Source organism: Rhincodon typus, chromosome 5 (assembly GCF_021869965.1).
Source record: "Rhincodon typus isolate 14 chromosome 5, sRhiTyp1.1, whole genome shotgun sequence".
NCBI lineage: Eukaryota > Metazoa > Chordata > Chondrichthyes > Orectolobiformes > Rhincodontidae > Rhincodon > Rhincodon typus.
The window spans coordinates 106,538,934-106,552,359 of record NC_063336.1 but is presented as its reverse complement, the minus strand read 5'-3'; the positions used below and the strand labels follow the sequence as shown (position 1 = coordinate 106,552,359).

Here is a 13,426-nt window from a genome sequence, read left to right as displayed (position 1 = left end):
TGGTGTATTTCACAACTATTGACTGTTTTCTCTCTATAGTCGCTGTCAGATTTGCTGAATTTCTCCAGCAATTTCTGTTGTTGTTTCACTATTGCAGTAATAGGAGACACAGTAGCCAATTTTCCCACAGCAATCTTGACACAAACTTCAGCATGAATGAACTGATATAGATTAACAAATATAAAAAACGAAAGTCTTCAGAAGTCTCTAAAAGTAACACCACAAAAATTGAATGGCCATTTGTGTACTGCTTTTGCCCAAACATACCACTGTTACTTTAAAAAGAAATATTTAACACTCAGTATGCCTTTTTTACTCACCCCAAATCAAAAGAGTTGGAACCATTCAAATTGGTTGGAGGATTTCCACATTTTAGTCACAAGAGAGTAAAATCATGTGTATGGTAGTTTAGAAAGAATAGCAGCAGTTAGTTGTGCAATTCACAATTTATTTACTGAAGGAGAAGATTAGGACAAAACATCAAACCAAATACAATACAAACACCAGAGGCAGTAAAACCCACCATGCAGTCTCCTCTGTTCCCCTTCCACTTTACATTGAAACAAAAGACAAGTAGTCCTTCTCAACATAGCACCATCCACAGAGTGAATATAAATTCACTCCCTTTTTTTTCGTGATTTTTGAGAAATTTTAAATTAAAACTTGGCAGATCAGCTGCAGCTTTCCTCACATCCCCACCCCACCCACCCCATGAGAACTTTTAACTAACCATCCTCTTTTTTGTGTTCTGAATTGGCATATATAAGCTCTCCTGAAACGCAGGCAATAGCATCCATAAGCCAAATAGGTCAAGTAGCTGTACGTACATGCAACAGACTATAAAAGCACAAATTCAAGTTAACAAGATACGTACTACAGAGTCCACATATACCTACCCAAGAACATGACCATTTCACAGAACTGGTACAGGCAGTAATCAAACAATCAAAGTACTGGAGACAACACAGGAAAAAAAAAGGTATGCAAGGTAAGAAATTTCTAATACATAGCAACTTGAAAGCAGAGAAAGTAATTTGACAAGTTAAAATTAAAAGCTATAACTTATTCAGGGTTTGAGATACACACTGTACCCAGATTTGTCTGTGCTCAATCATTTTACAAATAGAATCCATAAAATGTGCTTGTATTGAATAGAATTCTTCATTAAAAAGTCACATTTATGCTTTATTTAATCAAGGGCAATAAAACCATGAGACAATTACTAAACTATTATTCAAATTACTTTGCTGAACCAGAAAACCGAGTTTAATCTAGATGCATAATGCCTTCACAACTAATTCAAAAGGAAGTTGTGCAAATGAACAACTAGTGCTTTATGCATGCAATTAAACTACACCAAGGTCAATATAAAAGGGAACCTACAAAACAAGTGGGTTCAAAACAATGGCAGATATTCATGGTCGGTCAGTCCAGGCACCAAAAATCTTTTCAGACACTAGGTAGGTGCCTGGTGGAAGCACAATTTTCGAAAGTACTAAGAAAAAAAATAGGAACAATTGCCACTTGTTCCTGTTATTTTCAGGCCAGTTAATTTAAATGCAAAAGGTATATTTTATTTTAAAAAAACTGCATTGTCAGGAACAGACTGACTAGTCCAAGCCATGAAACAGAACTTCAAAACAGAACTAACCATTTTGTCGGTCAGTTGTGTGCTAGCTCAAAGCTCATTTATATTGCAATATTACTTAATTAAGAGTGCTTACCATTTATGCAAGTATGTTGTTTAAGTCTTACACATGTAAAAAGTCCTGTGTTGGTTTGATTAAATATACAAGCGCACAAATATTGCAAAGTTTACTTGTTCGCCAACTCAACAGATCAGAGCTGAAAGTAGCTAGATGTATTCACAAAGTCTTTCTTTCAAAAACAAGAAGCTGTTACTGCATATTTATATCACTGACAGTATATGTTGTTGTTACCGTTTCAGCAAGAATGCACACACTTTTTTAAAAAAAAGAAATAATTTAATTGGTTTCAAGAAGACGAAGTAAAAAAAAAATCCGGGAAATGATAGTTTAAACTTAGTTGCCATACCATTTACAGCACCAATGGCTGTTGTTACCTAGCAGCAATGGAGACAGGACCAATGAGCAGGGAAAAACAAAGGGGGTAAAATGTAAAATATATCTTAACACTGTTGTAGAATACTCAAGTCCAAAATAAACGCACTACCAAACCTGCAAAGATTGTACTAATGGTAATATTGGTCAACACATATTTTCTTTGTATTAGTACAATGGTTCCAGTAGATATATTTCAAACCCTGAATGTTTGCCAATAAGGGGTTCCCTTCCAGTGAAATTACGTGATATTTCATTTCAATAGCTCCTGCCAACCTGCACTGAAGTACTGTACACGCAACAGATGAGTTATTCCCTCTTAGGGAACAGAGCACTAAAATGCTCTGCTTCTGACAATATTTAGTTTATTCAGTAGGAAAAAAATTACACAAGATAATGAAAGTAGCTACATATAAACACAAGCATTTCCTTTAGCACCCGCATTTTATGTCGGTGTGTGCGCACCTAATTTTTTTTTTAATGAAACACATTGAATAAAATGTTAAAACATCGGAAACAAATTTAGAAGACTCTTATAGGATTGTACGTTCCCTGAATAATGAGAGAAGGAAAATAATTAACAGTGCGATGCCAATGTGTTACATTGTGTCAAGGCTAATTAAGTTTCTATTTGTGATTTGTAACCATCATAAAATGAGTGATGAACTGCACGGTTATGTGTGCAGTATTCAGCCCTCTCCGTGGCTCCATGAGATGAGAAGCTGCAACATTTTACACTGCCTTTTCCTCCCAAATCAATCTAACTTGACAGCAGAACCACCCAGTTTGTTGTGCTACATGTCAACCCTTAAACGTCCCACTCTTCTCAGTCACGTTAAGTCACTGTACATCTGCACCATTTTTGCTTCCAAGCTAGGTCGATTCGAGGTACCATTTATCAGTTCTGGAAGGACTCCACGTGGTGGGTACCAGCTGTTAATATCTTCTCGACAACACCCAAACTGTGAGCAAACTCAGTTAAAAAATGGGTCCAAGTCAACATCCATATTCACATCAGGTACCAACTGATCAGCTACTTCTTTATCATTAGCACCATATCCGGAACTAGAAGCTGCAAAATCAGAGGCAAACCAGGGATGGTCCAAGATTTCCCGGGACGTCAGCCTTTCCAAAGGCTCACGACGCAAAATGCTACGAATAAGGCATTTAGCCCGTGGGGAAAGAGTTTCTGGAATGTTAAACTGGCCACGCCGAATCTTGCTGAAGAGTGAGCTTGGTTCTACATCATGGAAGGGATACCGTCCAACCAGCATCGTGTACAGCATTACACCAAGACTCCAAACATCAGCTGCCTTACCAGAGTAGCTGCCATTGGTGTTAAGGATCTCAGGGCTCACATAAGCTGGACACCCATGCTTGTCAGAGAGTGCATCAACTTCGCCATTCAAGATATATGCATCTTCCAAACTTTCCAACTTCACTTGGGTCCTACAAAATGCAAAAAATAAAAAGTCACATCCTGTCAAGCAAATGTGTTCTGAAATTCAAAGGAACTGCCAATACACAAAACTTTGCAAAAATTACCAATGACTTTAACAATAGGCTGGAATATTTACACACTGTAATGAATGGGTGTAAAAAGTAAATCCTGAATATGCTAGACTTGATATTTCTGCACTTCACATTAACACAGCTACTGTCAGACATTATCCAATTTATAGTCGACTAGATATACACAGCTTTTAGTAAAATAGAAGTGGAAGAATCAAAAACCAATACTAGTCTGTCCTAAGACCAAGGGACATCCACTATTAGAGTAGCGAGAACTGAAATTTGTCCATGCCTGGTATGGACGGAAGGTCTTATGAGGAAAGGCTGAGGGACTTGAGGCTGTTTTCATTAGAGAGAAGAAGGTTAAGAGGCGACTTAATAGAGACATATAAGATGATCAGAGGATTAGATAGGGTGGACAGTGAGAGCCTTTTTCCTCGGATGGTAGTGGCTAGCACAAGGGGACATAGCATTAAATTGAGGGGTGATAGATATAGGACAGATGTCAGAGGTAGGTTCTTTACTCAGAGAGTAGTAAGGGCGTGGAATGCCCTGCCTGCAACAGTAGTAGACTCGCCAACTTTAAGGGCATTTAAATGGTCACTGGATAAACATATGGATGATAATGGAATAGTTTAGGTTAGATGGGCTTCAGATTGGTTTCACAGGTTGGCGCAACGTCGAGGGCCGAAGGGCCTGTATTGCGCTGTAATGTTCTATGTTCTATCCCACTTTCAAAAGCTATGGGCTGAACAACAGGGCTTTTAACCATAAAAGCCATGAAATGGAAATTCAGTGACAATAAATGTTCCTTCTGGCTCCTGATATATCCAATTCCAAATTTCAAGATAAGTCACAGACTTCCTCCTCCCCTCCAGCACAAAATTCAGCCTCAGGAATAGAAAGAAGAAAATGGATCAAAAAAATGTTTTTCAATGCTTACAACACACCACACAATTATGCAGTGTTATACCAACAGGTACAGCCTATCTCTTTTCATTTTCACAAAGAAAAACACTGGTATAACAACATAACTTTGAACAAAATTCAATATTTAAACAAAATTCATAAGCAAATAATCAATTCTGAAGAGAACACTACCTTACATGGATTACTACAGAATCTTCCATGTATTACAAGTTCAGCTCAAAAGTTAACAAGTACAAAACTTGGTATCAAAAAGTCAAAAGACAAATTAAATGTCCTCGTTACTCATGGAATTATACAGATGCTTCAGTTTATAATTCAATATTTCCTGTATTTCACCCCTTTAACTGTGCAAGGTTCCAATAATTTATAGCATTAGGCTGTGCATTCCTGACCCTATTCATTTACTCTGTTAAAAAAGGCTTGGCTCACGTCTCAATTTCTTTTCTGTCAATTACTGCATTTTAAACCAGTTCCTTCCGCCAACAGGAACAGTTTCTTCCTATGTACTTTGTTCAGGCCTCTCGTGATTTTAAATACCCTCCGTCACTGTCATGTCAACCTGATCTTCAGTCCTGACTTTTCCAACATAATTGAAATTCCTCATCCCTAGGACCATTCTCATAAATCTGTTCTGCATCCTTTCTAATGCCTTCACATCCTTTCTAAACGATGCTCAGAACTGGATGCTTTCCTTTAGTTGAGGCCAAAATACAGACTTACCTAGGTTTAACATAGTACAAAAGCTAAGAACCTATGCTCCTAATGATAAAACCAAAAGATGCAATATGCTTTATCAACAGGCCTCAGTCTGTCCTGCCACCTTTAAATGATATCTGCAACAAAAAAACATCCAGCTACCTTTGCTCCTAGATCTCCTTTTCAAAATAAAGGGTACAATTCTACTATGTTATTCCTATCAAAATAAATCACTTCATGTTCCATTAAAAAAAATGGAAGTTCCACAACGTCTGATATGGTGTATGCTAGGCCAACACAAAATTTGTTCAGAACCATTGAAGAACAGCATTTAAATATTCAAAATAATATTTCATGCATTTTGGAGTGCCAACTTTGTTTGTTTCCATAGTGATACTGTGCATGAGATTATGGATGAAATTCAAAGCACCGGCTGTCACAGAATGAGCTCTTTGATATATCAGTTCCTAGAATATTAAAGCATGGACACATTCTGTTGTCACTCTCACATGCCCAATTTACATGAATCAAAGGAAAGCATAGAGAAGATATACCAAAAACAACCATGCAATAAAGAGTTTTTTAAAAAGTAATACAATATAGAAATATTGCCTGAGCATAAATGCTAACAATGGGATTGCTTATTGAAGCAGAGTATATTAACAAAATAGATGTTGCTGTAATTTGCTCCCAAACAGCAATCTACTCTGAATGGAGCAGACTCCCACATTAATGACAGCTCTCTGCAAGTACAAAGTGTTACAAATAAACAAAGCATTATTCAATCATATAATTCAAAACACCACTACACAACTAAATAAAATAAAATTGCAATTGCACAACTTGGAAAGGAATGTGACAATTTATTTTGTTATCTGAACGCAGTCTGCTCCTTGTTGCAACACTTCATTTGGAAATCATTATAGCTCAGCTAGTACCCTGGTTAAATGCACATTCAGCTCTTGCACAGCAATGGACAAGTGGGAGGAAGGCTTAATGAATTCTGCCTCAGGTTAAATATTTTTAACCATTAAAAACAAACTCTGCTATTTTATAAAATTACACGTGTTTATCACAGCTTCAGTCTTTCAGAGATCATATCGTAACCGTGGAATACAGCTACATGCCCATGCATGAAGCGTTCCGTTTCCAGATGTTCAACCTCTGGTCTCCAACAGATTAATTCAGAAATTAACATCATCAAGCTGGATTTTCTACGGAGAAAAAGGACAAAGTAAAAGGCCCACAGGATCAGTATTCCAGGGTCACTGTTGGAAAAAAGTGCATGTGTGGAAGCGGGATCCGGGTTATTATAATATTCCTCATTGACTCCATCATTTAGAGTCATGCAGAAACAGCACCTTGCTCAGTGACCAAAGTTGCAAAGCACCAGAAACTAAATCAAAATGAATCACCACACTCAAAAGTTGAAGAGGAACAAAATAAGTTAGAAAATTGGTCACTTACAGAGCAGTGAAGTAGTCTTGGCAAAAAAAAATGGAACATCTATTCAGGAGACACCCAAACGGTGCAAAATGAAGCCTTAACTGTCAGGGAAGTAAGTCTATTCTCAGAATTTTCAAATACAACTTAAAGCCCGTTACTGCTGCTCAAAACGGGGTTGGCTGAGAAACAGTATAGTTACCCATCACCCCTTCAATATATAAAAAGAAACCTTAAACTATTGCACTGAAGCAGTTCAGAAACTTCTGCAATCTAGATCATACCAGCTAATGGGGGCAATTCATTGACAAACATTTTTAAAAGAAAAGTGAAGTACAATTAGCATAACACCAAACACGAATGTTTGAAGCTTACTGAAGCTTTGAAATCCAGTTTTCAAAAAAGCTGTTGCAGTCAGCAGGGATTAGACATTGATATTTGGAAAAATGGTTTTAATAACCGCAACATTCATTATTTTATTTTTAAACTTCAAGATTAACACTGAATTTCTAGAAAATGACTTCAGCTTGCAGCAACGCAACTAGGGAAGATAATACTGATTACCATATAACTATGCCAGAATTTGGAGACATCCTCTGTTGACACATCTTATCCAGCCTAAGACTAGGCAGAGGTAGGTGAGAGTCACTTAAGTACACCACGAATAGGCACTACACCATCTAGAGAATCACCTGCTCCCAGCTACTAGAAATTCAGCACCATCTACATTGTTGTCGCAAGGCAACACAATTCAGGATGTGTCAAATAATCAAAGATGCAAGATACCCCAATGAATTAACAATTAGCACACTATTTCCACATATATATCACATACCTAGTGATGGCCAAATCTATAATTAGTGACAACTTAATGCTCAGAATACACCATTGTCAACCTATACTGCATTATAGTTTTGAATATTTTACTTTGATTCACACTATGATTGTTGTTAATCTGATACTTCATTCACAAAATCTAAAAAAGTACATTTTTTCTAGATATCAATGCTTAAAAAAAATTTTAAAAAAAGGTACACGGTATAAAGTTTGGTGAATTGGTTCAAGCCCTAGAAAGGAATACTTCATTCATTCATTCATTCATTCATTCATTCATTCATTCAGGAATATTTCTCATGGCTCTGGTTAGAAAGATTCCCACACTCATTTTAACCAGTTCCATTCTGTGGCAACATATCACAAAAAGAATTCTGAAAACTTTTGGTCAGCCAGCTTATGTGAAAAGATTTTCCCATGACAGTCATTTAAAAATTACAGAAAAAGCAATGCAACGGGACAGACATTTAACTAATAAAAGCTTACAGCAAAATGTAACCATGGATATCTGAATTACCAAAGTAAACAGGGACTGTACTGTAACCAGAGCAAGAAACATTTTTGAACTGAGACAGCCAAATTACCCTGATTCATATTTTACCGCTGGGAGCTTGTGTTTTTTTAAGATATATAGAATTAATACAATATTTCCTGTGCTTGACATATTAAGCAATTTGAATGCTTTTTTGAAATTTTCATTCTGACAAAAGAAAATTTTTCACATCCAGAAGTATTATCCATACAGATTTCACTTTCAACACTAGATTCCACAAGCTAATTTAACGTCTCAAGTGACCTAACAAACCATTAATTGAAATAATGACTAATTTATTATGCAAGCAAATGATTAGTTAATTTGTTGCACACAAAGTAAATTATCAGCTCACACCAGAAACAAATCTGAACCTCAGTACGATACCTGCACGTAGGAACAATACCCCTTTTAACCAATATAAACAAAGAACCAGCAAATAGTGAGCTTTGCCACCAATTTCCATTTCCCATTCAAATGAGGGATTAGCGAACACTAAAACACTTGTGCAGACATTAGCCAGCAATGTATGTTACTTGTAATATATTTGTTCTCATGCACCCATTTATAGAGTAGGATTTGCAGTACATTAACAATGTAGGTTATCAAATATTAGGTGATAAGTGCTTTTTAGAACAGGAATTTCCAACTGACCACTGACAAAAGATTAGTGCAAAACAGAAACATCCTACCAAGGTGGCATAATTTAAAAAGGGAACTCGCTCTCAAATTTGGATTTATTAAAAACCATTTTTGTAATTTTTCTGGTTCAACATGATTAATTTGAAACCTGTTGGATGGGTTTTCAACTGAAGCTTAAAACTTTTATTGGCTGCAGCAGTTAAAGTAACTATAACGAGGCAACTTCCCCTTCCACATTCACAGTCTGAGTCACTCTGGTCTCCTGTTTTTCTCATCTTGTCCAGACCTAGATGGCTGTGGATAAGGGTATGCAGCACCTGCCAGTATACAAAGTCTTCCTATGAACCGTGTGCACCACAGGGATTGGAGTGTTTGATCGTTTGGTAACAAGATAAAAGAGTACTTTCATTGTATGATTCAATTCTCTATTAGCTGAGCTCCATTTAAAAAAAAGTGAACCTTTGTTTGATGACACTGGGAGCAAACCCGTGTTACCTTATCCATAAATTAGGTCAAAGTCAATCACTTGTAGCTTCCACTCAGGCAGTCTTCAAAGGGCACGTGGAGAAAGCAATGACAATTTTTGTTTTGCAAAACAAAAAAGCAAAATAAACCTCTCCAGATTGTTGCTAAACAGCTGTCTAGGTAGCAGAGAGGAAACTACGTGTGTGTCAATGCCTTCCCACTGCTGTGTGAATGAGACCACTGAGCAACCCGCCGGAAACACGCTTCTGTCGCCATAGAGACTTGGGGAACCTGCCACTCGGGTAAGCCTCACCTCACTCAGCCCACATCTCAAAAGAGCTAAATGCAATGCTGCAGTTTCTAGGTTAGCAGCTGCACAGAGCAACTGTCCGCTTTGGCAGCGAGCTGCAGACTGCAGGCCGAGGAACCACGACGTGCAGGAGCTGTTTTCAAAGTGCACACAACAAGCCAGATTATCCCCATACCGATCTTATCGAGGCAACTTTGAAAAACAAAACATGCAATTTGCAACATAAGACGTGTCCGTCGAAAGCACGACACCACTGTATATTGCAAACGAGCAGCTCTTTCTCCGGCAGTGCGGAGTGGAGTTAACGTTAAAGTGATGGCTCTTGCAGTGGTCCTGAGGCTACACTGTACACACATGGATCAGTGCACACACAAGTGCTGAAATGTACAATGGGGGCATCCCATTCCTCATTTACAATACATTGCGACCTTCCCAGTTGAAACGCACTGCTCTTCCCACACATGTATTCCAACTACCAGTATTCACTGTAGTTACACTGTTGCTCATTTTCAGCAATATACATTTTGTAAGCTCACCCAAATCTCCCCAAACGAATCCAAACACCACTCTTCAATACACAAGTAAGTGGCTCCACATTTGTATAATTCATGGGAGACATAGGTAACTCACTAATCAGATACAACATACAGGCAATGCCTTACTGTACTGGATGCTACAGACTGTTTAAAGGGAACAAGGACAACAGCGGACACATGTTCAATTAAACTATTTTATTTTCAAAGTGGGCAGATATTTAGCCCAGGTTCGGGAATGGGTGATATCAAACCTGAAATCCAGTTCACTGGCACTACAGAAGCACGTGGTTAACCCGATCGGTTCTTCTGCACCAAATCTGTTAAAGCTATAAAGGCAGACTCCTTCCGTTACTGTACTCTGCAAGACAGTTTCTGACCTCGGGTTCACTACGTGGGAAGAACACAGAATCTTGTAACACAGCAGCCCTTCCATGTCAGCAACGTCAGTGGTTGTGATGGTCCCTAACCTGACCAACATGCTAAGGGCCAGGGAGCACAGAGCTGAAACTACGGTGTTCTTTCACATTTGAGGCAGCTGGGGTGGGAGCTGATGCAATAAATAATTCCATATCACTATTGATTACTTACCTCCTCCCCAGCCCCGAAGAATAAAAGAATCTAACATTCAATTGAACAAATCCTGCTCATTTGATAGAAATCTAATGAGACCCACTCACAGGACAAAAAGGATAAGTCAACTTTAAAATAAGTTGTAGGATATTTGGTTATGGGAGAGATTTCAGACTCCGAAGCCTCTATCTAAACAGAAACCAACAGCATCATAACCAGTTACTTTATTTACCAGTTCATATAACGTCATTGACAAAACAGATCATTGGAGTGTAGCAGTTTAAAGGAAAAATGCATAGTTATTTTATGCAGAGCTTACTGCATTCCTGGGCCACTATGTCAGAACCTTTTGCGTTATATTTGATGGACTAGTTGCTAAACCTACCGTTCCTCGTCTTTAAATACAAATTTTCTTAGTTTGAGATCTCGCAGGACCACACCATTGTCATGGCAGTGCGCTACAGCAGACGTTATCTGGTAAAACAATCTGGCTGCCTCGTCCTCCTTGAGCCTTTTGCAAGTGCGAACAAATGAATGCATATCCCCATGACTCTTTTCAAAGAAAACATATGATCGTTGCTCTCCCAGCAAAATTTCGGTTATCTGGTTGATGCTCTCGTGCGCAGACAGATAAAAATAAGGTGCTAATGTTTCTTGATATCGGCTAATATCGAATACCTGTGGAAACAAAAACAGTGAAATTTGACATCCTTTCCTGCTATTCTAATTAGTAGCAATACAGATTAGAGCTAAAGGGGACCCAGTATATTCACTGCCTAACATTAAACCACAGATTCTATGGCTAAAAAACAGTTCAAATACAATGGCCCATTCATTTCTAATCCTTATGGTGCAGCTTAGAAGTTAATATCCCCTTCTAAAAGGGGATTACTGTATGAACTTCATAAAGCTTCAATGGATTCAACTGCTCAAGTTTTTTTAATTCTAACGTCTCGTTAACAAAAGACTGTACTTTCATTCATTTGCCTCTAGTGTATTATATGTTACACTGTGCGCACACGTCATTGATTCTGAATTGAATGCTGTTTCACTGGGTAATGGTGTGTGTGTGGTTTTTTTTACCTTACAAACAAGCTCCTCGCCGCTATGCAAATGCACAGCCCCAAGAACGTGGTCACCCTCTAAAGGCTCCAACAACAGATACTGTCCGATTTGAGAAATGCAATGAGAAGAGTTAGGGGTTTCAGGTGGGCTGGGTGAGCCTAGGTTCGGGCTGAAACTTTGGCTGCAGTCACTAGTCCTCACACAAGATAATTCTTCATATTCGTGATGACTCTTATGCCTCGATCGACCATACCTTACAATGCTGATTGGACTGGATCTCTGTATGTTCATGTGGCTGTAAATAGTGGTCCTCTTTAAACAAAAGATTTTACTGACAAGCGTCCACGTTTGTTGACAGTAGTTTAGAAAGGATTTGAACAAAAAAATCCACAAACTGTAGAAGCGTCTCTTGCACTTTGGTCTAGACTTGTAGGTCCAGCTGTTCTTTTTTTTGTGTGTTCCTCCAGTAGCGGCAAAATGAGTTCGTTATTTTAAAACGAGCACCATTTGTAAGAATAATGCAGACTGTGTGTTTATTGCTACAGCTTTTGTCTTTTGCATAGATGGTTCGGGTAGGTCATACAAATGCAGCTTTTAGAGAGCGAACAGCCCAATGCAATCAGAGCCCTGATTTTTGTCGAAGTGGAAAGTGGAGTGCCAGTTCACAAAACGTTTTGTTCCTGTGGTTACGGAAGGGTATTCGCCCCAGCGAGTGAATGAGTGAGTGTGGCCGAGGCGCTTACACACACAAGCCAACCAGGTGGCGACCGACAGGGGAACCCACTCAGCTCCTCAGCCTCCGACTCTAGGTGGCGTCCGATCCCCTCTGTAGCCGTCTTTCTCCCTCTTATGCAGCTGAAACAAAATAGCCTCAAACTATCATCAAACAAGAGTACGGCATTCACCCTCTCGTCATCTGCTTTGCAACGTCCAAGTGCAACTTTCAAGGAGATTTATTTTGCACGTACGCACTCATGAAAGAGAGAGACAGAGAGAATAAAGTCTTTGGCTGGCGAGTACTTTCCAATATTGGCAAGCACCTATCAGTGTGCGTATATAATAAAAGAAAAAGTCAAGGACAAAAGAGATCAATCGTATCGTGTTCCCACCGAACAGTCTTAATGCTTCCAAGCAACAGCGACGAGTCTGATAAACTCCAGATGCCTTTGCAACTGCACAGTTGTTGAGATGACGACCTTGGGATGCAGAACGTTGTTTTTGTTTTGTTTTTCTTTGGGGGGGGGATTTTTGTTTTTGCAAAAACAAAACGTCCCGGAAAGAAACAAAGAAAAAAAATCTGCAAATTATTTTTTTTTTGCACTAGATAAAAGGATGCCCGGTAGATCGGGGCCGATCCCTTTCAGCAACAGCCGACATAAGACATGATTCTTTTCTTTTCTCCTTCTTTCTTTTCCACTGCCTGTGTATTACTTACGTGGCTGCAATCTGAGTAATGTCAGCGGCGGCGGCGGCGGCAGTAGCAACAGCCCCAGTGAGTCCCATTCAATGCAATCGCTAACTGCGGTCCACTGCGCTTCACACTAACCCTGATAAGTCAATGGCCCGCTTCCCGGATCCCCAGAGCTGTCAATCACCCGGGGACCCACAGCCCATTGGCCGCCCGGGCTGTCAATCAATGCCCTTACGTCACCGCTGCCGATCAGGTTACTTGGGAAAGTAGGTGATATCCCTCCGCGCCGTGTGTAAGGAGTTTTTTTTGTTTGTTGCTCTTTGGTTTGGAGGGGGGGCAGTGAGAGCTTCATACCCCTCCAACGCCAGGGCTTTTCCGGCAGCACGGCCTCGAGGGTGC

The 13,426-nt window shown here is 39.2% G+C and overlaps 1 protein-coding gene across 2 annotated transcripts; it reads right to left on the bottom strand.

Moving 5' to 3' along the window:
- Window positions 1-431: 431 nt before the first annotated feature.
- Window positions 432-13,135, bottom strand: trib2 (tribbles pseudokinase 2). 2 transcript variants are annotated; one of them, XM_020531864.2, is made up of 3 exons: window positions 11,635-13,135; window positions 10,937-11,229; window positions 432-3,530 (listed from the first exon to the last, which is right to left on the bottom strand). In XM_020531864.2, exons 1-3 carry the CDS (start codon window positions 11,905-11,907, stop codon window positions 3,056-3,058), a joined length of 1,041 nt encoding a protein of 346 aa, XP_020387453.2. In that variant the 5' UTR covers window positions 11,908-13,135; the 3' UTR covers window positions 432-3,055. The 2 variants fall into 2 exon arrangements, with proteins under 2 accessions (XP_020387453.2, XP_048453394.1); XM_048597437.1 differs by having other exon boundaries at window positions 11,870-13,135.
- Window positions 13,136-13,426: the final 291 nt, after the last annotated feature.

Bases quoted from the DNA above. Each gene is read 5' to 3' on its own strand.
- trib2 (XM_020531864.2), bottom strand. From the start codon at position 11,907: ATGAACATACAGAGATCCAGTCCAATCAGCATTGTAAGGTATGGTCGA. The intron at 11,230-11,634 runs GTAAAAAAAACC...TTGTTTCCACAG, and splicing joins GCGAGGAGCTTGTTTGTAAG to GTATTCGATATTAGCCGATA. The intron at 3,531-10,936 runs GTAGGTTTAGCA...TGCATTTTGTAG, and splicing joins GTATTTAAAGACGAGGAACG to GACCCAAGTGAAGTTGGAAA.